This window comes from Trichechus manatus, unplaced genomic scaffold (genome assembly GCF_000243295.1).
Source record: "Trichechus manatus latirostris isolate Lorelei unplaced genomic scaffold, TriManLat1.0 scaffold00022, whole genome shotgun sequence".
NCBI classification, from domain to species: domain Eukaryota; kingdom Metazoa; phylum Chordata; class Mammalia; order Sirenia; family Trichechidae; genus Trichechus; species Trichechus manatus.
The window spans coordinates 8,716,384-8,742,146 of record NW_004443958.1 but is presented as its reverse complement, the minus strand read 5'-3'; the positions used below and the strand labels follow the sequence as shown (position 1 = coordinate 8,742,146).

General features: G+C 37.0%; 1 protein-coding gene across 5 annotated transcripts in view; it reads right to left on the bottom strand.

Annotated features, from left to right (window-relative positions):
• Positions 1–5,388: 5,388 nt before the first annotated feature.
• Positions 5,389–25,763, bottom strand: part of MTBP (MDM2 binding protein) — an 80,233-nt gene continuing 59,858 nt past the window's right edge. Inside the window, exons 17-22 of one of the 5 annotated variants that reach the window (XM_004372978.3) lie at positions 25,272–25,367; positions 12,812–13,078; positions 10,623–10,872; positions 9,929–10,042; positions 8,019–8,084; positions 5,389–6,109 (exon numbers count right to left, since the gene is read on the bottom strand). In XM_004372978.3, the coding sequence (XP_004373035.1) occupies positions 6,071–6,109; positions 8,019–8,084; positions 9,929–10,042; positions 10,623–10,872; positions 12,812–13,078; positions 25,272–25,367 (832 nt within the window). In that variant the 3' untranslated portion in view covers positions 5,389–6,070. Of the gene's footprint in view, positions 6,110–7,654; positions 8,085–9,928; positions 10,043–10,622; positions 10,876–12,811; positions 13,079–25,271; positions 25,368–25,763 lie in introns of those variants that run through there. The other 4 variants (XM_023728173.1, XM_023728172.1, XM_023728171.1 and 1 more) reach the window with 4 other exon arrangements.

Genomic DNA, 25,763 nt, shown 5'->3' with positions numbered 1-25,763 from the left:
GACTTCACCAAAGGAGTAAAAAGACAACCTACAGACTGGGAAAAAAATTTTGGCTACGACAAATCCAATCAGTGTCTAATCTCTAAAATCTACAAGATACTGCAAAACCTCAACAACAAAAAGACAGCCCAATTAAAAAATGGGCAAAGGATATGAACAGGCACTTCACCAAAGAAGACGGCTAACAGACACATGAGGAAATGCTCACGATCATTAGCCATTAGAGAAATGCAAATCATAACTCCAATGAGATACCATCTCACCCCAACAAGGCTAGCATTAATCCAAAAAACACAAAATAATAAATATTGGAGAGGTTGTGGAGAGACTGGAACACTCATACACTGTTGATGGGAATGTAAAATGGTACAACCACTTTGGAAATCGATTTGGCACTTCCTTAAAAAGGTAGAAATAGAAGTATCATACGATCCAGCAATCCCACTCCTTGGAATATATCCTAGAGAAATAAGAGCCGTTACATGAATAGGTATATGCACACCCATGTTCACTGCAGCACTGTTCATGATAGCAAAAAGACGTAAACAACCTAGGTGCCCATCAACGGATGAATGGATAAACAAATTATGGTATATTCACACAATGGAATACTATGCAACAATAAAGAACAATGATGAAGCTGTGAAACATAACATGGAGGAATCTGGAGGGCATTATGCTGAATGAATTCAGTCAGTCGCAAAGGGACAAATATTGTAGAAGACCACTATTAGAAGAAATCAAGGAAAGTTTTAAACACAGAAGAACACATTCTTTGATGGTTACGAGAGTGGGGAAGGGAGGGAGAGGGGTATTCACTAACTAGATAGTAGACAAGAATTAGTTGAAGGGAAGGACAACACACACTACAGGGGAAGTCAGCACAACTAGACTAAACCAAAGGTAAGAAGTTTCCTGAATATGACCAAACACTTCAAGGGACAGAGTAGCAGGGGTAGGGGTCTGGGGACCATGCTTTCAGGGGACATCTAGTTCCATTGGCATAACAAAATTTATTAAGAAAATGTTCTGCATCCCACTTTGGTGAGTGGTCTCTGAGTCTTAAAAGCTAGCGAGTGGCCATCTAAGATGCATTAATTGGTCCCAACCCACCTGGAGTAAAGGAGAATGAAGAACACCATATACACAAGGGAAGTATTGGCCCAAGAGACAGAAAGGGCCACATAAACCAGAGACTTTATCAGTCTGAGACCAGAAGAACTGGATGGTGCTTGGCTACCACCAATGACCATGACAGGGAACACAACAGAGAGTCCCTGATGGAGCAGGAGAAAAGTGGGGTGCAGAACACAAATTCTAGTTAAAAGACCAGATTTAATGGCCTGAGACTGGAGGAACCCCAGAAGATGTGGCCCCTGGACTCTCTATCAGCTCAAAACTAAAACCATTTCTGAGGCCAACCCTTCAGACAAGGATTAGACTGGGCTATAAGACATAAAGTGATACTCATGAGGAGTATGCTTCTTAGCCCAAGTAGATACATGAGACTAAATGGGCAGCTCCTGTCTGGAAGCAAGATGAGAAAGCAAAAGAGACAGGAGCTGGTTGAATGAACACGAGAAATCCACGGTGGAAATGAGGAGTATGTTATCACAGTACAGGGAGAGCAACTGGGGTCACATAACAATGTATGTATAAATTTTTGTATGAGATGCTGACTTGAATTGTAAACTTCCACTTAAAGCACAACAATTAAAAATACGGGGGGGCATTGGGTCTGATCAGGTGAGAAACATGGGACACATGTATAACACTCTTGCACTTCTATAAAAATGTCTGGATGGATACATTTTTTTAAAAGTCTCTTACCATCAGTGACTCCTGGGAATTGGGACCGGGGGTCATGGAAAGGGGAGAGTGTTACCTTAATACCTTTCTATGACATGAACTTCTCAAGTATGCATTTTTAAATTCTTTTTTTAAAAAAGTTTTTTTTTAACGCATGGTTTTCTGATAATGGTTAATATTTTTAACCTGTTCATAAAATCTTGAATAACAGAACTATTTGAATATGTGACAGAAATCATTACCCTATCACTTCTGGTCCTCTAAATCACATTAAATTTGACGTCACTAGGGGAAGCAAGTCTAGAGCCTCATTAAAATGACTAAACCGTGTCTAAGGAGGGTATGGAATCACATCTGTGCAGTAACAGAAAGCAGCGGGGACCTTTATTTTGGCCTTTTACTCTTTATCTGCTTTGTTTCCTTGGCCAAACATAGGGTTTTTTCTTGGAAGAGTCTAAAACTGTATACAGAGAACATGGCTCAGACAGTGTCACAGCAAGAAGAGTAAGGAAGAGATGGGGCTGGAGAGAAAGAAGGAAGCCTTAAGGGAGCAAGAGGCAGAAAAGGGAACTGATGCCCAGGCTATCCACTGTCTTGGCAATGCAGGGAGGAAAAGGCATCCCTGGACAAAGCCTCCAACACCGACTACCATCTCACAGAGACGATCCTGCTTTCATGCTTGGCCTGATGGCTGTGATTCTACTTTGGCGTGGACCAGGGCCTGGCAATGTGAAAGAAAACTTTGTTCTTTTCAAGAAACAAAGCCAGTTATATTTACAGCAACTTTCAATTATTTGGATGAATATCGCGTATTTCCTCCCAAGAACTCAGACAATGCCCGAGGAAAGACCTTCAAAAAAGCCTCATTAATTGCAGCTTCCTGCTTCAGAATCTCACCTGAGAAAGGGGTGAAGAAACTTGTTCCTCTGCAAGTTTTCTGGGTCTCATGAGAAAGGGAAATCTAGTGTAAACAATAAGCTTCTTCGAACTACAGCCTTAACAAATGAAGTGTTTTGCAACTATTTAAAACTTTCCTTCTTGTACTTCTTGCACTTCAATGAATTCCTGGATGTGAATGGACTCTAACGTTGAGGCAAAACAAAACAAAACTAAAAACAAATTCTTTGCCGTCGAGTAAATTCTGACTCATAGCAACCCTATAGGACAGGGTAGAACATTCTACTTTTCCATTAGCAGCTGAGTACTTAACCACTGCACCACCAACGCTCCTAGGCAAAACAAATCACCTTAAAACCTAGTGGTTTAAGACAACTCTTCCTTGATTCTGTGGGTTGGCTGAGCAGTTTCTTGCTGGTTTTGCCTAAGCTCACTCACGCAGCTGTATTCAGCTGGAGGGTCTGCTGGAATGGAAGATTCAAGATGTCTCTCTCACATGTCTAGTTGTTGGTGCTGGGGCACCTCAGTTCTATTCCATGTGGCCTCTCATCTTCTAGTAAGCCAGAGTGGCTCCCTTATGTGGCAGATCCAGAGCAACGTTCTACAAGAACAAAGCAGAAGCTGCAAGGTCCTCAAGACCTAGCTTCCAGCTTACACTGTGTCACTATGCCACATTTGGTTGGTCAAAGCAAGTCACTGTGGCAGCCCAGATGCAAGGGCTGGGGAAATGGACTCTACCTCTTGATAGGAGGAGGTCAAAGCATTGTGGCTGTATTTAACCTGCAATATTCCATCTGCTAGCCACAATTATTTTCATTCCTCCCACATGCAAAATATGCTTGCCTCCTAAAACAACCTCAAAGTCCAGTATTTCATGACATTTACCTGGTCCAGGTAGGCATGAGATTCCTAAAGTAGGGATTTTCTTAATCTAGAATACTGTGACCTACAAAAACAAGTTAACTTCCATCCATACATTCAATACACAGTGATGAGGCAGAAGCAGGATAACGGTAATAGACACTCCCTTTCATTAAGTGACCAGTCATTAGTCCGTAGTAATTCTGAGATCCAGCTGGACACATGTCACCACTTCTCCCTAAGTCAGAAACAGGGAATGTTCTTTGAATAGGGTCCATTTCTGCTGTCTAGGAATGGTTCCCTACTCCATTATTCTTCTGGACTCTGCCCTCAGGAAAATCTTTCTCTTCAGTAAGAAAAAGCCCATGTTTGCAACTAGATAGTTTTCTTATTCTGCTTCAGGGCAAAAGCTAGGAATAAACAGAGCTGCCAACTTATTAAAAACAAATACTCAACCTTACAATTTTCAATCATAAAAAAAGGAAAAGGGGACTCTGCTAGTGGGAGTGCAAATCCATCTCTCAGGAAGGCGATTTGAAGTATTTACCAAAAACCTTGTTGTTGCTATTGTTAGGTGCTGTCAAGTCGGTTCCAACTCATAGCGAGCCTATGAACAACAGAAAACAAAACACTGCCTGGTCCTGCACCATCCTCGTAATTGTTACTATGTTTGAGCCCGTTGTTGCAGCCGCTGTGTCAATCTATCTTGCTGAGGGTCTTCCTCTTTTTTGCTGACCCTCTACATTACCAAGCATGATGTCCTTCTCTAGGGACTGGTCCCTCCTGATAACACATCCAAGGTACGTGAAATGTTATCAGGAGGGACCAATCACTATCCTTGCTTCTAAGTAGCATTCTGGCTGTACTTCTTCCAAGACAGACTTGTTCATCCTGGCAGTTCATAGTTGTCTTAGTTACCTAGTGCTGCTTTAACAGAAATACCACAAGTGGATGGGTTTAACACACAGAAATTTATTCTTTCACAGTCTAGGAGGCAAGAAGTCCAAAGTCAGGGTGCCAGCTCTAGAGGAAGGCTTTCTCTGTCGGCTCTGGGGGACAGTCCTTGTCATCAGTCTTCCCCTGGTTTAAGAGCTTCTCAGTGCAAGGACCCCAGGTCCAAAAGACATATTCTGCTTCTGGCTCTTCTTGCTTAGTGGTAATGAGGTCCCTCTCCTCTTTGCTTTTGTCTTTTAAATCTCAAAAGAGTGGTTCAAAATACAACCTAATCCTGTAGATTGTGCCCTGCCTTGTTAACTGCCTCTAATCTTGCCTCATTAACATCAAAGAAGTTAGGATTTACAACACATAAAATTACATCAGATCACAAAATGGAGGACAACCACACAACACTGGGAATCATGGCCTACCCAAGTTGACACACATTTTTGGGGGACACAATTCAGTCCACAACAATGGTATATTCAATATTCTTTGCCAACATCATAATCCAAATGCATCAATTCTTCTTCAGTCTTCCTTATTCATTGTCCAGCTTAAGATCCACAAATTCCACATCTAAACAGTTATACCAAGTAAGATTCATTAACGTTTTATTTGTAATAGGGAAAAACTGGATCTAAATGTCCAACAATGGGGGACTGGTTAAATGAATTATGGTTCATCCATATTATGCAGTCATTAAAATAATGACGATATAAAATTTGGGACATGTTAAGTGAAAAGCAGGCTATAAACTTACAGACACACATATAGTATTACCCCAATTTTAAAAATAGCTGCATATATATTTTTAAAAATATTAACAGTAGTTACCTCTAAATGGTGGGAAGAATGTTGGTAATTTTGTCCACTCTGCTTTATATTTTCCAAATTTTCTACCACAGGAAAAGGTATTTTTGAGTGAGGAACAGTCTTATCTGGGAGTCTATATCAGAGTCATTTTTGTATGTCTTATTTTCACAATTTCTGCCCTTTCTTCATTTTGATTCCAAATAAACTTTAATACCTTCAACAATGAGGGGTAAGGGAAAATAGCTACCTGTGTGGATTTGTTTGCCAGTAGTTTCTAAATTGGGAGCAATTCAATAAACTATGGTGTTGGAACACTTTGGAGAAATCCTTGGCAACGTATCAACTTGACATGGAGGAATTTAAGTAGTTCTAACAACAGAAACATTCTACCCAAGAAGTAAAGAAATATTTTGTATATTTATTGTAATAATTAAACAAGCAAAGTAAAAATTTAAACATATAAAGTATTAACTTTAAAAATTAAAATACAGTGTGTAAACTTTCACTTAATGCACAAAAAGAGTAGAAAAAATTAAAATACAGTGAAACTATAAAACAAGTATACAATTAAAATACATTAAGTGAACATCTCAACATCCATATTAAATATAGGATATTTATGAAATTCTTCAGAAATGTAGCATCTGTTTGTTGAATAAAGTTTGACATATGTTTATAATTTCCAAAATAAGGATAGTAGTAAATAATAGTTCCATCCAATTTATAATTGTCCAAAGAGCATGATTCTGGGTCATTTCTTGCTTGTCTTTTCTAATACCCATTCAATCACCTAGGTGGAGGAAAAAAAAAATGACTGTGGTATATTTCTATCAAAAACATAATAGAAAAATATAGTGTTAAAACCTCAAAAGAGCATAGTGGCAGTTTTATTTATTTTTCTCATACAAAAATTTATATATACATTGTTATGTGACCCTAATTGTTCTCCCCATACTGTGATAGCACACTCCTCCTTTTCACCCCTGATTCCCCATGTCCATTCAACCAGCTCCTAACCCTCTCTGCCTTCCAATCTCACCTCCGGACAGAAGCTACCCATTCGGTCTCTTGTACCTACTTGAGCTAAGAGGCACACTCCTCAGAAGTATCACTTTATGTCCCACAGTCCAGTCCAATCCCTGTCTGAAGAGCTGGCCTTGGAAATTGTTTTGGTTCTGGCCTGATAAAGAATCCAGGGGCCATGCTTTGCGGGATTGCTCCAGTCTCAGTCAGACCATTAAGTCTGGTCTTCTTACTAGAATTTGAGTTCTGCACCCCACCTTTCTCCTGCTCCATCCGGGACTCTCTGTTGTGTTTCCTGTCAGGGCAGTCATAGTGGTAGCCAGGCACCATCTAGTTCTTCTGGTCTCAGGCTGATGAAGTCTCTGGTTTCTGTGGCCCTTTCTGTCTCTTGGGCTACTACTTTCCTTGCGTCCTTGGTGTTCTTCATTCTCCTTTACTCCGGGTGGCTGGGACTAATTGACGCATCTTAGATGGCCGCTTGCAAGCTTTTAAGACCCCAGATGCCACTCACCAAAGTAGGGTGCAGAACATTTTCTTAATAAGCTTTGTTATGCCAATTGACCTAGATGTCCCCTGAAAGCATGGTCCCCAGACCCCTACCCCTGCTACTCTGTCCCTCACAGTGTTTGACTGTATTCAGGAAACTTCTTAGGTTTGGTTTACCCCAGTTGGGCTAACTTCCCCTGTTGTGTGTGTTGTCCTTTAAGATAATTCTTATCTACTATCTAGTTAGTAAATAACCCTCACCCTCCCTCCCCACCCTCGTAACAATCAAAGCATGTTTTCTTCTGTGTTTACACCCTTTCTTGAGCTCTTATAATAGTGGTCTTATACAATATTTATCCTTCTGTGACTGACTAAATTCACTCAACATAATGACCTCCAGCTTCCTCTATAAGATGTTTCATGGCTTCATCGTTGTTCTTTATCGTTGCGTAGTATTCCTTTCTGTGGATATACCATAATTTGTTTATCCATTTGTCCGTTGATGGGCACCTAGGTTGTTTCCATCTTTTTGCTACTGTGAACAGTGCTGCAACGAACATGGGTGCACGTATATCTATTTGTGTGATGGCTCTTCTTTTTCTAGGATATATTCCAAGGAGCGGTATAGCTGGATCGTATGGTACTTCTATTTCTAGCTTTTTAAGGAAGCGACAGTGGCAGTTTTAAAATGAACATGTCCAAATCTTTAACTTAAAACACATTTTATGTTCTAACTTAAGAACACTTTTTGCTGAATTTCTAATGTAGAGTACAATATTGTTCTCACTGGATAAAATGAAGATTCTGCTCCATTTTTTCACTTTTATTTGAAAATATGTTTAAAGAGTGTTACTAGAAAGAAATTAAACCAAACATTGAAAACTGCTTATCAAAACTGATTAGTTTTTCCAGTTCTTTGGATTATTTATTTTTCCCTTTTCTTTCTTAACATCATTTTAGAAATTCTTTTACTACTACAGCAACCTACTACTACCTACTACCCGTTGTCTTTGAGTCGATTCTGACTCATAGTGACCTAATAGGACACAGTAGAACTGCCCCATAGAGTTTCCAAGGAGTGCCTGGTGGATTTGAATTCTTGACCTTTCGGTTAGCAAATACAATCATAGCTGCCCTGAAATAAAACACCAATTTGATTTAGTGTAGTTTCTTGGGAATAATTCACTTGCCTGTACAACGTTGTTGTTTGCTGTTTTCTTCATTTCTTCAAATAGACCCCTTGAAGTTTTAAGATCCTAAATATAAAAAAATACAGCATTTTATAATGTGCACATTAAATTACACAGAACAACTCATTATTATTAAATAAAGTTGAGATTATCCTAAGTCATTCTACAAGTATTAATACTACAAAAATCAAAGTAATAGACTATACATACACATATATATACATAAATCCATGTAGCTCTCATCTCATAGTTCCCATAATGCTGACCTAATATAAACCCTACTCTTAACTGAGTATTATTACTTCACTATTCAGGAAATGAATACACAGTTTGCATTTATTTTTCAGAGGAAGTTTTTTTCTCTCTCTCTCTCTTCTTTTTGGCTATTTTGTTTCACCACAAAGATGGAACGACATAGGAAAACTGAAATCTCTGACTTTTTAAAAATCAATGTTTATATTTATCAAATTAGATGTACAAAGTAAAACAAACAGAAACACCAATTATAATAAGAGGCTTGTATTTAAAAAAAAAAAAAGCAGTCCTCCTCTGTACCTCCAGGTTACACTCCATAGAGGCCAAAAAACCAAACCCACTGCCATCAAGTTGATTCCAACTCATAGTGACCCTATAGGACAGAGCAGAACCACCCCAAAGGCTTTCCAAGGAGTGCCTGGTGGATTCGAACTGCTGACCTATTGGTTAGCAGCCGTAGCTCTTAACCACTATGCCACCAGGGTTTCTTCCATAGAGGCAGCCACTCTCAATTCCCTTAGCCATTTCTCTGATGTATACTTTCATATTTTAAATATGGTTACACTGTTATTTTGTGACTTAACAATTTTAGACAGTAACTACTGATACCAGTTAAAGTGGTTGAGGATTCAGTCTTGTACACACTACCTCTCTTCTCATCCTCTCAATAACAGTGGCACAATTTTTGATTAGGTAAATGATGTTCAATCCTGAACTAATTAATATATTATATTTATAGTTCCTCTTTAGCTAATGTTTTGTTTATCCTATAGTTAATAATTATATGTCTATTTTTACATTTGCTTAGTTTTCCATGTATGTAATTCTGTTCTTTTTTTTTTGTTCCTCCTAAATGCTGTAATAGATTGATTAAATGTATAGCAAAAGTTTTTTCAAACATTTAGGTATACTGCATAATCTCATTTCTGCTTATTATTTTTTTGGTTAGTAATATTTCATTGTGTTTTGGTGAAGGTTTACACAACAGTTTAGGTTCTCATTCAACAATTTCTACACAAGTTGTTCAGTGGCATTGGTTACATTCTTCACAATGCATGAACATTTTCATTATTTCCGTTCTGGTTGTTCCATTATTTGTTGGTTTTAACCTGTCATTTTAACCGGAAATCCACATATAGCTGTGATTCAAGCCAAAAACTCTTAAGGCTGAAGATAACACCATCTAAGTTTTAGGACTAAACTCTCATCTGAGTGACCGACCTGCCCAGTGCCTTACAACTAGCTGATAATAGATCCAAAACAAGAAAGAAGCCCAGTAGCCTTTTCACTACACTAGAAAACTACCAACTAAACATTTTCTGAAACTTATTATCAACCTAAGTCAAAATCAGAAATAAGTCCATCAGCCTTTCCACTACGCTAGAAAATTACCAGTTAAACATGTTCTGAAGCTTACTGGGTAGGAGAACTATTGAGGATACCAGTCAAAAATGTAGTTTTCTATGTTTAGGGACTAAAATAAAATAAACCAAATACAAAATATTTTGGCTTTGATTTTTCCATCTCCATTTTTTTTTTTTAAATCTAACAACTAGTTATATATGCTATCGACTTAAGAAATACTCACTAAACATCATTTTATGTCAAATAGGAACATTAGATAACTTCTGGCATTAGCAGAGAAGACACAATACCTTTAGATAGAACTTTGAGATTTCAAAGAGACGTTGGCTGCAGGCAGTGAAGCATTCATGAGTCTCAGTAATACTGTGTTTCCTCAGGGTTTCAGTAACTACTTCTTTCAATATCTTGAATAGAACATAATATATGACTGATATTTCTTGGAAAAGGTACAAAGGTTCAATTCTGTGAATTACAAAATCATTTAGCTGTGCTGAAGAAAGGTAAGCTCATTAAGACAAGATGACCAGGAAGAAAAGATGTTTGCAACATTTACGTGGTCACACGGGTCACACAATAATATATATTACCAGAAAATGACTGGACTTTGTTAAAAGAGGAATTCAAATTATGAGGTCCGAACTGAAATTTGAGTGTAAAAGTTACACACGGCAGGGATAGACAGGTGTGTATTTTTTATTACGGACAATTTCAAACAAAAAAAGTAAAGAGAATATTTTATAGCAAATTCCCATCTTGAATATATCTACCAACCAGTGTCAACAATGATCAATTCCTGGCTAACCCTGTTTCATTTATACCCCCACGTGGTTTTTCACCATCTCTCTCACACTGGATTATTTTAAAGTAAATTCCAGACATCATTTCATTTCATCCGTAAAATTTTTAGGTCATACATTTTGAAACAATGCAATGACAGAATTTCTTCCTCTGCAGAACAAAGAAAGATGGCAAATGAATCTCTACCCGTGTGTGTTTCTGTGATCTTGATTCTTTAATTCGCCTGGATGTTTTTGATTCTGGCACACTTTTTTGACTGGATCTGGCCTTTATAGTGACTTTTGCAGTTTCCGTGCTAGGGACTGGGACACATGGGCCAGTCATCGATAGTGACTGCTTTGCCTGCGGCCTTCTGGATGTCACTACGCGGTGGTGATGATGACTACTGCCATTTGTTTGAGAAGGAAGAGAATCTGAACTTTCAGATTTCACAAGTCTACTGTGGGGAAGAAAATCAACAAAATACATTAAGTGAATCAATAATGAAGTCCATTTTCTGTCGTAAATATTGCAAATATATCCATTCAGACATAAACTCAAGAAAAGCAAACAAAATTTCTTACTACTACTGCCTTAAACAAAAATCAACATATTATAAAGTTGTTCCTTTAATTCTTCAAATGAGTGACTAAAACCTAGAAAACAGCAAGTAATAAACTAGAATTTCAGCTAATAGGGAAAACAATGAGCAATATTACTATTTTTTCCTCTCTCGTTTACAATTTCTCACATAAATCAGCTATGACATGAAAAGTGGTGCTATTTATACACTCAATATTCATTATCTTAAACAAAAGCATAAGAATTTATACTTTTCAATTAAGATCATTTTAACAAGAAATCACATTTCTTACTGTACCTATGCAACTGCCTGTGCAAAATAAATAATCATGTTAAACAAATATAACTAAAACTATAAAACATGTTCTTATTTCAATCTTTTAAACATGTTTGCTTTTACAAGATAGGGTCTTACAGCCTTCATTCTGCTAACCCATAGATCACAGTGCACTTTCTTTTCTAGAACACCTACATCTTTTTACTAGTCACAGGTCAGAAATAAAGAATGCAGTTACAAAATACAGTATCCCAAATGTTAAGGGATTTGCTTTTTTGCTTTATCAGGTATAAAGAGCACCCTAAATTTATAAAGTCCCTGAGAAAATATTTTAGTTCTTCTGCATCACAGAAATAGTATTCTAATACTTTTAACTTTCAAAAAAAAAAAAGATAGCAAAATTTCATTTTCACATATTTCATACTTTTTCAAAGGTTTAAAGTAATGTAATAAGAATTTAAGCCTTGCTTTAAATGGCAAGGACTTAAACTTGAAGGAGTTTCTAAAGATATATAAATTCAGTAGAAATTAGAGTGCATATTTCACATATTTCTAACTTCTAATCAAGCCTTTGAACATTTTATTTCGCTAGCAAAAAAAAAAATAATAAAAAGGTATCTAGAAAAGTTTGACATAATAGATTACTGTGTAGGTTTCAAGGCTATATTTTATATGTAACAAGTGGTTTTAAAATGGTGCCTCATGAAACCCCTTAAGGGGCCAATGCAAAGCAGCAAGCTGTGAGAGAAGAAGGAAGAAAAAGCTAACAGAACTGCCATCACCAAACACTCTCTTTACAGAGCAGCTCATTTGCTTAATCTACTGGGTAAGATTTCAGTTGTTCAATGGCTTAAAAACTTTACAATCCATTGTGCGAATGGACTGTGTATTAGCATATAAAGCGAGAAAGGGTGAATTTTTTTTTCCAAGTCATCTCTTTTTTATAACTTAGAAAAAAAATTCATCAACTCTATACAATAAAAACAAAACTCCTGCTATGTAGGAATTTAACTATCCAGAAAGCAACTTAATATTGAATTATGTCTCCCAAAAATATGTACTGCAAATCCTAACCTTTATGCCTGTGGTTACAATCCCATTTGGGAATACGCTGTCTTCGTTATGTTGATGAGGCAGGATTACTGTAGGGTGTATCTTGAGTCAGGATTAGTATAGCGTGTATTCTGAGTCAATCTCTTGAGATATGAAACAGATTAAACAAACCAGCAGACAGAGATGGGGGAGAGAGATGCCAAGCCACATGAAGATTGCTCAGGAGCAGCTCAGAAGAAACAAGGACCATTCTCCACAGCCAACAAAGAGAGAAAGCTTTCCCCTAGAGCCAGCACCCTGAATTCAGACTTCTAACCTCCTAAACTGTGAGAAAATAAATTTCTGTATTAAAGCCATTCGCTTGTGGTATTTCTGTTATAGCAGCACTAGATAACTAAGACAAAGACTAATATGAAAAGGAAGTTACTCTAGAGACTAAAATGCTTTCTGTCAAGATACTATTTTTGTGCATTTAATATATCACCTTTTTTTGGGATAAAGGCAATTCCGGTCCTTTGATTGCCGTTTCAATCGGGAGGCTTCAGTTCGGAGTTCACTTTGTAAAGCTTCTCCGTCAGGAACACTTCCAGGCTCTGACAAAACAGCAGGAGAGGGAAGAGGGCTCAACACAGTTGGTATTGGAAAACCTTCTCTGGTGCAGGTAGTCTGAGTTTCATAACGAATAAGACGAGATTGAAGTTCAGAAAATCCCCCATCTCTTTCTAAAGCTTTTCGGTCATCCAAGCAATACCTAAAATGAGGGAAAGATCATTAAAATCAAAGCTTCCATGACAGCAAAGGGCTTTTCCCTGCCACTCAGAAAATAACAAAACATTTATTTTTAAGGAAAGGCACAGCAAGTTCTTAAGTTACTAATGACTTTGGAAGGTTCAATGAATAGCCTATTTCCCTCACAAGTTCAGCGTTTTCTAGCCTGCTATATGATATGGCAAAAGATTAAAAAATTGAAAGTACAATCGGATTCTTCTTTGCCTGTGTTTCTGAGCAACAGATTAAGTTAATCATCTGGTTTATTTTCAAAAGAATACAACTGCTCCTTTAATACCTTCTAAAGCTCTACCAGCCTCTGATTTTCCAGTATAGGCGATATGTAATGACTGCGAAATGCTGACTTACGTTAGAAAGAACAAGCTCATTTCAACAAAAAGATTAAAAGAATATAGTCATTCTAAACTGGCTCACCAAACAGAGCTCAGAACATTTTGAATTTTTTCTTTGAAACCCACTTCCCACCTTCCTAGCTGACTGACAGATTTTCCTTCAAACACTTTAGCCCACTGTGCATCTAGTTTCTGGCTAAATCTGATTTAGGGAATCAATTAGACGTGAATGCTTCTGAACTCAAAGAAACCCTGTGTTGTCAGGACAACAAATAGGCATATGAGGAAAACCACCTGTGAACTGCGGGACCCTGGAAAGTTATTCACTTTATCTTCTATGACTGCCTTCTTAAGGAAACCCAATGGTTTCACATAAGTGATAGTGTTGTTGGGTGCTGTTGAGTCAACTCCAACTCACAGCGACCCTATACAACAAAGTAGAATTGCCCAGTAAGGTTTCCTAGGCTGTAATCTTAAAGGGAACAGACTGCCGGGTCTTTTCTCTTACAGGGCAGCTGATGGGTTTGAACCGCCGACCTTTCAGTTAGCAGCAGAATGCTTAACTGTTTCGCCACCAGGGTTCCTTATCTGATAGTTGTTGTCGTTGTATTAGGTGCCATCGAGTGGATTCTGACTCACAGTGACCCCATGTACAACAGAAAGAAACACTGCCTAGTCCTGCACCATCCTCACAATCCTTGTTATGCTTGAGCCCATTGTTGCAGCCACTGTGTCAATCAATCCATCTCGTTCAGATATTCCTCTTTTTCACTGACCCTCTACTTTAACAAGCATGATGTCCTTCTTCAGGGACTGACCCCTCCTGATAACATGTCCAAAGTACGTGAAACATAGTCTCGCCATCCTTGCTTCTAAGGAGTATTCTGGTTGTACTTCTTCCAAGGCAGATTTGTTCGTTCTTTCGGCAGTGCATGGTATATTCAACGTTCTTCGCCAACACAATTCAAAGACGTCAATTCTTCTTCAGTCTTCCTTATTCATTGTCCAGCTTTTGCGTGCATATGAGGCGACTGAAAACACCATGCCTTGGGTCAGACGCGCCGTGACATCTTTGCTTTTCAACACCTTAAAGGGGTCTTTTGCAGCAGATGTGCCCAATGCAAATCACTGGTTTGATTTCTTGACTGCTGCTTCCATGGGTGTTGATTGTGAATCCAAGTAAAAAGAAATCCTTGACAACTTCAGTCTTTTCTCTGTTTATCATGATGTTGCTTATTGGTCCATTGTGAGGATTTTTGTTTTCTTGATGTTGAGGTGCAATCCATACTGAAGTCTGTAGTCTTTGATCTTCATCAGTAAGTGCTTCAAGTCCTCTTCACTTTTAGCAAGCAAGGTTGTGTCATCTGCATAACACAGGTTGTTAATGAGTCTTCCTCCAATCCTCACGCCCCATTCTTCTTCATATAGTCCAGCTTCTTGGATTATGTGCTCAGCATACAGACTGAATAGGTATGGTGAAAGGATACATCCCTGATGCACACCTTTCCTGACTTTAAACCATGCAGTATCCCCTTGTTCTGTTTGAATGACTGCCTCCTGATCTATGTACAGGTTCCTCATGAGCACAATTAAGTGTTCTGGAATTCTCATTCTTTGCAATGTTATTCATAATTTGTTGTGATCCACACAGTCAAATGCTTTTGCATAGTCAATAAAACACAGGTAAACGTCTTTCTGGTATGTGATAGTAGGACTGTAAAAATTAAAACCTTTCCCTCCCTTTGTTCTTTTTACCTGTAAAACTCTAAGATACTCCCTAACATCAGATTTTGCGGTCCATAAACTTTCAGTTCAACTTCAAAAGAGTGTACCATCGCCCTAATGTCTGATTGCTTGACCGAAGTTTTAAGGACTTTATCTCTCCCCTGTCACACTGACATATTTGATTTCTAAGAGTAAGACTATGGAGCCAGACTCCCTGGATTTAAATCTGACCTTCACCACTTCCTAGCTGTGTGAACTTGGCCAAATTACTTAACTTTATATAAGCTCTCTTTCTTCATCTGTAAAATGAGAACTACAGTTGTTATCTCAAAAAGCTATTGTGGGGATTCCTTGAAATGGTACCTGTAAAGCATTTAGGACCAGTGGCTGGAACATGCCAAGCAAAGCAGTCAATAAATGTAGACTGCTATTATTATTATTGTTATCATCATCATCATCTATTTTCTACCACAGCAAATCTTATGGTATGCTAATAATATGTAGCAGTCAGGATTTAAACCCAGGTCAGTGACTTCAGAGCCTGACCTTAACCATTTTACTACATTATCTCTTATGTTGTTGTTCAAATGACATAGTGCATCGGGCAAATCTGCTGCAAAAGACCTCTTCCAAGTGTTAAAAAGCAAAGATGCCACTTTGAGGACTAAGGTGCACCTGACCCAAACCATGGTATTTTCAATCGTCTCATATGCATGTGAAAGCTGGAAAATGAATAAGGAAAACTGAAAAATTGATGCTTCTGAATTATGGTGTTGGCGAAGAATACTGAATATAGCACGGACTGCCAGAAGAAGGAAGAAATCTGTCTTGGAAGAAGTACAGTCAGAATGCTCCTTAAAAGAGAGGATAGTGAGACTTTGTCCCACATACTTTGGACATGTTATCTGAAGGGATCAGTCCCTAGAGAAGGACATCATGCTTGATAAAGTAGAGGGTCAGCAAAGAGGAAGACCCTCAATGAGATGGACTGACACAGTAGCTGCAAAAATGGGCTCAAAGACAGCAATGATTGTGAGGATGGCACAGGACTGGGTAGCATTTCATTCTGTTGTACACAGGGTCACTATGAGTCAGAATTGACTTGATGGCAACTAACAACATCTCTCATGTAAAATGTAAGGAGCATTAGAGATCATCTTCCTGAGCGGTTGACCCATGACAGAACATTAGATACAGCTGAAGAACTTTTAAGAAATGCTGGTACCTGCCCCTCATGCCCAGAGTTTCTGATTTAACTGGTCTGGGGTGAGACCAAGCCGTGTGAAAACCCACTTCAACATTTTTTAAAAGCTGCCCAAGTGATTCTAAAGTGTAGCTAGGGCTGAAATTTTCTGATTTAACCAAGAATATAATTTAACAGGTGAGGAAACGGAGCTCCTAAGTAAATATGTGAATTGGTGGCAGAGTAGGTCTCTCAATTCTCTGTCTAACATTCTTTCACTAGTTTGTTGTTTAATGAAACATATTTCATTAAAAATCTAAGGATTACTGATGAGTCCTCTCTATGGCCTGGGCAAATCATAGGATCTAGAGAACAGGTTAAGAACTATGAATTTTAAGAGAGATTCTAGGCAAGAGGCAATGCAATGCCTGATTAAACTACAGGAAATTTTTGAGAGAAAAGATGCATATTTCAATCCTAAAATTCATGTTTTCCTATTGTAAGATTTTGATTCTAAGATACATAATTTTTTCCTTCCAATTTTAACATCTTTTGATCACAGCTATTCATAATGTCATCCCTTTAACTGAATTATGTGCACTATGCATGTTGACTTTAATTGACAATTAAAATGTCTTCAAAGTGATTTTTCTATGATTTGGCACTGAAACAAAACATTCATTCGTAAATAAGAAAGGAACAGAAACAGAGTAGCAAGGTATATACATTTGATATTAGTGAAGCAAATATTCACTGTTGGATGAGTGACTGCAATTTCATATTTCCTTGCAAAACAGTGACTAAATGCTTTACAGGTTGTAAGAAGAAAAGAAATAGCCATAAGAAGATGGAGCTATTTTTGTTTTGTAACTGAGAAACTGGCAAAAGTACTGCCTATCGTACACCAAGCTATGCCAGTGAAGACAGGAGAAATTGCCAAATATTTTGGAACAAATGAAAGAAATTTCAAAGCAACAAGAGGCTGGTATGACCAACTGATTGTCACAGTTTACTAGCAGTAAAGTTTAATTCGTTCTTTTAAAAAAAAACAACTGTGGATGTTATAACCAATGGCAACTTATACTCTAGGACAGGATAGATAAGCGAAAAATAAAAAACAAAAGGCAAAAAAAGGAAATATATTTCATTTTGCCTTAAGAAACACTGATTTGCATATGAGCAATTTGTATATATTTTTTCCAAATATTCCTTTATGTGAGAGTAGAGGAAAAGCCCAAGGGTCCTAGAGGCCCACAGTAACATAGAAAGAGACAACTTTCTTTACAGTTTCACATTTATTTTAAAATGTCCTCTGAATTATGTATGTAGGGTTGCTATGAGTTGGAAGTGACTCGACGGCACCTAAAAACAAACAACTGAACTATGTTTCTACTTCATAATCTTGTTTAACATTAATAGGCCCCCACACAATACACCCAAATCTTCTTTAAAAACATGCCTCTGGCTTCACTGTGCTTACATCCTGCAGCTTTGTTAGTTGGGTCTCAATGCCCTGAGTTATCAAGCAGGAACTTATAGTAAAGGAAAACTGAGTCACAGATTTGACTGTTTGTTTATGAGGATAGGCAGGCAGCGCAGGAGAAGAAAGCTACTCCTTTATAACAGATCAGGATCTCACAACAACACATGTGTATACATTAATAAATAAAGGTCCGTGTAGATGTAGGCCCATCTGGAAACAGTGCCCAAATAAGTCTTAATTTAATATTTTGATAAATGATCATGAAGAATATATCCTTTACACATTCTTCAAACTCACATGTACTATTATGACTTTTCTATACTAAAATAAAAACAGAAGAAAAAAAGTAGGGAGATGAGACTCAGAATAAACAAAAATAAACTTCAACATTTTGGAAAAAATAATCTGAAATATGCTTATATGATGGACACTTTAGTCATCAGTTAAAATGTAATTATTATAGCCTATTCCATTGAAAGCAGTGCTTCAATGAGTTTCCAGGGCTGAAGGGGAGAAAAAGACATGCGGCATGAGGTCAATATTTTGGCCATGTAGTGAAGAAAACGTTAATACTAGTACATTTCTCAGCAGTGAACACTATTTTTCATCATAATAATGTAAACACTGTTCAATGCTTTCAACTTTAAAGCTGTATGTAACTTGTGTTTCAAGTTACATGTAAAATACTTAAATATGTTTATTAGGGACCATTAACAGATCAGGAGGCCCTAAAATTCTTATCAAACAAAATGAGGAAGATACTGTTTACAGCTCATGGAATAAGAAAGAAATTTAAACATATTATTTAAAAACATGAAAATAAACAACAAACGAGGATTTGTTTCCCCTTCTCAACATGAGTTTTGTTGTTTATTTTCATGTTTCATATCAGAGTCAATAATATTTTATACGGAGACACTGAAAAATACTGATATAAGCATATCCTTTAGAATAAAACATGTAACCACTAAGAAAACTAATATTAAACAAACAAAAGAGAAACTTGGGACTGGAGGCGGGGGGTAATAAGGAAAGAAATTATTGGTTTTCACTATGAACTCTTCTGTACTGCTTAATTTCTAGGTCTTTAAAAAATTGAAAAGGGGGCCAGAAAAAATATATCCTATCCATCAAATTTTATATACTAGAACAAAGGGATGAACAGAAGATTTCAAAGGGTGGCTGGAGAAGACAAAGTAAAGTATTATAATGAAATGTGCAAGGACCTGGAGTTAGAAAACCAAAAGGGAAGAACATGATTGGTATTTCTCAAGCTGAAAGAACTGATGAAAAAATTCAAGTCTCGAGTTGTAATACTGAAGGATTCTATAGGCAAAATACTGATCAACACAGGACACATCAAAAGAAGAAGGAAGGAATACACAGAGTCACTGTACCAAAAAGAATTCGTTGATGTTCAACCATTTCAGGAGGGAACATATAATCAAGAACAGATGGTACTAAACGAAGCAGTCCAAGCTGCACCAAAGGCACTAGTGAAAAACAAGGCTCTAGGAACTGACGGAATAGCAATTGAGATATTTCAACAAATGGATGCAACACTGGAAGCGCTCACTTGTCTATATTAAGAAATCTGGAAGACAGCTACTTGGCCAACCGACTGGACGAGATCCATATTTGTGCCCATTCCAAAGAAAGGTGATCCAACTGAATGCGGAAATTATTGAACGATATCATTAATACCACACACAAGAAAAATTTTGCTGAAGATTACTAAAAAACCGTTGTAGCAGCACATTGACAGGCAACTGCTAGAAATTCAAGCCAGAAAGGAAGTGGAACATGGGATATCATTGCTGATGTCAGGCAGATCCTGGCTGAAAGCAGAGAATACCAGAAGGATGTTTACCTGTGCTTTATTGACTATGCAAAGGCATTTGACTGTGTGAATCATAACAAATTAGATAACATTGTGAAGAATGGGAATTCCAGAACACTTAATTGTGCTCATGCGGAACCTGTACATAGACCAAGAGGTAGTAGCTCAGGCAGAACAAGGGGATAATGGGTGCTTTAAAATCAGGAAAGGCGTGCATCAGGGTTGTATCCTTTCACCATACTTATTCAATCTGTATGCTAAGCAAATAGTCCAAGAAGCTAGACTACATGAAGAACAAGGCATCAAGATTGGAGGGAGACTCATTAACAACCTTTGATATGCAGATGACACAACCTTGCTTGCTGAAAGTGAAGAAGACTTGAAGCACTTACTGATGAAGATCAAAGACTACCACCTTTAGTATAGATTATACCTTAACATAAAACAAAAATCCTCACAACTGGACCAATAAGCAACATCATGTTAAATGGAGAAAAGATTGAAATTTTCAAGGATTTCATTTTACTTGGATCCACAACCAACATCCATGGAAGCAGAAGTTAAGAAATCAAAGGACGTATTGCACTGGGCAAATCTGCTGCAAAAGGCTTCTTTAAAATGTTAAAAAGCAAAGATGTCACCTTGAGGACTAAGGTGTGCCTGACCCAAGCCATGGTGTTTTCAATTGCCTCATATGCATGTAAAAGCTGTACAATGAATAAGGACAACCGAAGAAGAATCGATGCCTTTGAATTGTAGTGCTGGCGAAGAATACTGAATATACCATGGAAGCCAGAAGAATGAACAAATCCGTCTTGGAAGTATTACAGCCAGCATGCTCCTTACAAGTGAGCATGGCGAGACTTTGTCTCACGTACTTTGGACATTTTATCAGGAGGGACCAGTCTCTGGAGAAGGACACTGTGTGTGGTAAAGTACATGGTCAGTGAAAAGAAGAAGACCCTCGACGAGATGGATTGATACAGAGGCTGCAACAATGGGCTCAAACATAGAATGATTACGAGAATGGTGCAGAACTGGGCAGTGTTTGGTTCTGCTGTACACAGGGTTGCTATGAGTCGGAAATGACTTGACGGCAAGTAACAACAACAACAGAACAAAGAAGCTTTCACTAAATTTGATTAAGGTAAATTTAGTACAAATAGAAAATATAATTTTGTAATCATTGCCACAAAAAGGTGTATAGCTAAAAATATGAACAGTTTAAATACAAGGTCTAGCTAAATTCAAGACTATTTGGAAAACTACTCCTAATCTTTTGATGTTAGATGGAAAAAAAAAATCTTCTCAAACAAGGAGTCCTTTGGTCAAGTGTCAGACATGAAAAGCGGGAACAAGTGTTATTTCTCATCTTTATACCATTCAGTAGATACCTCTGAGTAGCCTGTCTGCTATTCACAAAACAATTTGGAAAGTGTTATCTGAATGACTTAGATTCAAATTAACATCTTATACAGGGCTTCTGTCAGAAATGATTAATTATTGGATGTTGTACTTCTTATTGCTCATTTTAAAGTCTTCAAATTCTTATTTCAATTGTTTTTTCCATACTCAGACACCCAGATGTTTAAGGTCCAGTAATTACATTACTTTTGATGCTGCAGAGAAGACGACACAAAAATTAGTGACCTAAAAATGACCAAAGAGACACCTACAAGTGAACCGTAGCATCTATGCCTAAGCAGTTACAGTACATGAAAAAGTACCTTGTGTAACTTATTTTGAGTTTTAAATGTAGTACCTCAAATTATCTAAAATATCAGCAGTGATTTTTAAACCCAAAATATTCAACTTTAAGCAAAATGTTTTTTTTACCCCAAAACACCTATGAACTAAATTATGCTATGTAAAATGATTACCCTGTAAGAAGTATGCGAAAGACATGTTAAAAGAGCCCAACTAGATGGGTAAGAGGTTTAATTTGCCCTCCCTCAAATTCCTCTGATTAAAAAACTGATAGATCTTCCCTGTAGAAAATCTGGAAGTTAAAAAATGTATAAAATAAAAATTTACCTTAATCCTATCTCACAGAGAAACATGTTAATAATTTGGTGATTAATGAACAGACTTTTAAATTTTACTATAGCGCACAAATAGTTTTATGACTCAATTTTTAAAACATGATTCAGTGAGCATTTTCCCATATCAAAACTTGATTTTCAATGCCTGCATAGAATTTTCTTTCCAATATTTGTTATGAAAAATTTCAAACATATAGAAGGGTTGAAAAAATTTTACGGGGAAAACATCTGTATATCCATCGTCTAGATGTTACCATTAACATTTTCCATACATGCTTTATCTATCTACCCATCTATTTATCCCTCTCTCTTTCCAACAAGGAGCCCTGGCGGCACCACAGTTAAGTGCTTGGCTGCTAACTGAAAGGCATTACGAACCCACCTAGTAGCTCCGCGGGACAAAAGACTTGGCAATCTACTCCCTGAAGATTACAGCCTAGAAAACGCTATGCGACAGTTCTACTCTGTTACATTGGTCATACTATGAGTCAAAAATTGACTCGAAGGCACCTAACAACATCCATCTAACAATTCACCTTATGCTTCTGACACATTTCAATGTAAATTTCAGACATCTGTACACTTCTTCAAGGAGCCCTGGTGGTGCAGTGGTTAAACTAATGAAGACTTCGGTAGTTCTAATCCACCAGCCACTCTGCAGGGGAAAAGACCTGGTGATCTGCTTCTGTAAAGATTACATACAGCCTTGGAAACCCTATGGGGCTGAGTTGGAATCAACTTGAGGGCAGTGGGTACACTTCTTCTTAAATAGTTCATCTTGCATAACATTCATTAGATTTCAATATTTGTTCACTGATTTTTCCTTCTGATGAAAATTTTGCATACAGCGAAATGCTCAATCCTTCCACCTGTATACACCAAACCACTATCAACATACAGAAAGTGACCAAAAGTTCACTCCAGCCCCTTTCCAGTCACTCCCTGCCCTCAAATCCAGAGGCAACTACTATTCTGATTCTTTTCCCCCACCATAGACTGGATGTTACTGTTTTAGAAAATTATAAAAACAGAATTATACCGTATGATTTATTTTATATCTGGCTTCTTTCACTCAATATAATTTTTGGACATTCACCTATGTTACTGCGTATCAATAGCTGCCTCCTTTTTGTACTGAGTGGTATTGCTTTGTTTAGGCATACCACCATTTATCTTTTCTCCCATTTATGTAAGTTTAGGCTATTTCCAGTTTTGGGCTATTATGAATAAAACCACTATGAACGTCTTGTACAATTCTGTTTGTGGACATGTTTTTATTCCTCTTGGGAAAATATCTAGTCTTGGAATTGCTAGGTCACAGGGTATGAGTGCGTTTAGTTTTTTAAGAACCTGCCACCTCCTTTTCTAAAGTAGATACATCATTTCACACTCCCACCAACAATGTATGAGAGTTCTGACTGTTCCACACATTTGCCAATATTTAGTTATTCATATTTTTAAAATTTTAGCCAATCTGGCAGGTACACAGAATTTTAGTTTATGAATGTACTAAAATGTATTCAACCAAGCCCCTAATGTTGGACATTTAGATTGTTTCCAGTGTTTCTTATTTTAAATGATACTGTGATAAATGCCCTTGCATTAATATCTCTGTAGTGTTCCTTATTTTAATTCATTGGCTAAAACGTACAAGATAATGGCTAAAAAAAAAAAAAGAAAAAGTGGTAACAGTAGGTATCTTTTTCTTGCTCCTGATTTTAATGGGGAGTTTAATTCTAAGGTCAGAAAATAAAGTAACTGAATGTTGACTCTAGTGTCAAACTTTCCAGAAAATATTCTTTAAATGAGCCAAATTCTATTTAAATACGGCAAGAAACCTAAACGCTGCTAGAATGATTTGTGTGTCCTTCTGTATTGTCTCAATTGTATCACCATCCACCCAATATGTCTAAGCTAGAAACCCCAAAGTAATTCCTGTCGTCTCCTTCTTGCTCATCCCCAACATCTAATTGGTTTCAAGTTTCTATTTGCCTCTAGATAGCTCTTCGATCTCTCCTTTCTATTTTCACTGTACTGATAGTATTTTAGCCCCTCAATATCTCCTGCTTGAAATACTTCAATTTAATTTATCCAGCCACAAATGAGATTTCTTTCGATGACACAAATCCAAGCTTAAAAAATAAAAATAAGGTTTTTAATGCCTCAAATATAAAGATCAATCTCCCTGCCATGCCAACAATGATCTTCATGACTTCATGATTCAGGCTCGTTATAGTACAGTATGAGGGAGCGCTGGTGGTGCAGTGGTTAAGTGTTCAGCTAACTGAAAGACTGGTGGTTTGAAAAGTAGCCACTCTGTGGGAGAAAGATGTGGCAGTCTGCTTCCATTAAAATTACAGCCTTAGAAACCCTTTGGGGTGGTTCTACTCTGTCCTACAGGGTCGCTATGAGTCGGAATCAACTTGACAGCAACAGGATAGTGCAATATATTTCTTACTCTTATTCAAAACCAACAATGCTATTTCTCCTCTTCCTAGAATCTGTATCTCTGAGTCCCCTTCCTCCTCCAGATTACCCCCTTTTCTCCCAGGTAAACTCCAATTCATTCTTTCAAACCTAGTTCATATGTTCGCTCTGAAATTCTGTCAAATAATTCCTGGCATTTGTTTACTCCATCCCCTGAGTTTCCTAAGCACCGTTATACATCTGCATTATAACACTGTTTATACTGTACTAAAATCATGTGTTTCTTTCTCCCCCTAGTAGAGCATATGCTTCTTAAGGGCAGAAATAGTTGCCTTACAATGTTTTGTGTCTTTAGCTCCTGAATGAATGCAGGACAACATCTTTAAAGTCTGTGCAAATTAAAGATTCAGTTTACAAGCCAGTCAAAACAGAATTTTTCAGTTCTTCACTGATAAAGTTGCTTCTTAAAGATTAAGATAAAATCAATTCCCTTCTATTTTAATTTATGCAAAATAAAAATAAAAATGCTTTACGATGCTAAACATCTTGCAAAATGAATCACCAAGGTCTTAAAAAATTATCATAAAATATATCATCTTCATTCAATTTCTTGTCTTTATGAAAACAGTAGATGTACACATGACCTCAGAAACGGCTAATACCTTTAAGCAAAAGAGAATCCATTGAAATTCTTTTTGTAACTGATCCATTAAAATTCTATAAAAATGCACACATAATTAACATGTTACAAATAGGAACAAATTTTATCCAATTTAATTACTGAGCAATTACAATGTAATTTTAACAACCAGAGAACATTAAGGGGACCCATAGGGTACACATGCATTTATAACATAAGGATTAAAATAATTTTGATTAAAGTATCTAGTAACTAATAATGAGATATTTAAACATTATAAAAATTGATGAATCTTAAAATGACTTTTTTTCATAGAAGACAAATTATTTGTGTATATACTGATTTTTTTTGAGATTTTTGATATACTTTCTCTTTGGTTCTGTGTCTCAATTTATACTGTTTTATTACAACTACTCTTCACACTCATATGAGAAAAGCTACATGAAAAACACACCAAAGAGTTAACAGTAAATAAGAACTTACTCTATTCCATGATAATGGCATACTGAGGCTTTTTCGAAAGGTAAGACCCGAAGTTTCTTAGGACTAAGTTCTGGTGTTAGAACAAAAGTCTTTTCCCTGAAACAAAAAGGAACCATTTGTATTTAAGTTTTATTTAGTGCCAAAGAGAAATTTCAAGAAAGTGTCAAAGGAAACAAATCTGACTTCCTCTTCTACAATTGAATCTTATATGGGATAAAAAGTTAAGTTACACCAGAAAACCTAAGAAGGAAATGAAGCAAGGTCTGGGCTGGGGGTTTTGTTACTTACATTTCCTGTGCTTCAAGTTTCTGAAGTTACGATGTTAATTATTTCACAAAACTATTTTAAGAAATGGATAAATCAACAATGGAAAATCACTTGTAATGGAAATTCCAGAAGCAGCATTTTTCCTGAAGGATTTTCCCCCTTAGTGGAGTGAGCTAATGTTTATGCGTTTAGTTAAATCTTTTTATTTTTTTTTATTGTACTTCA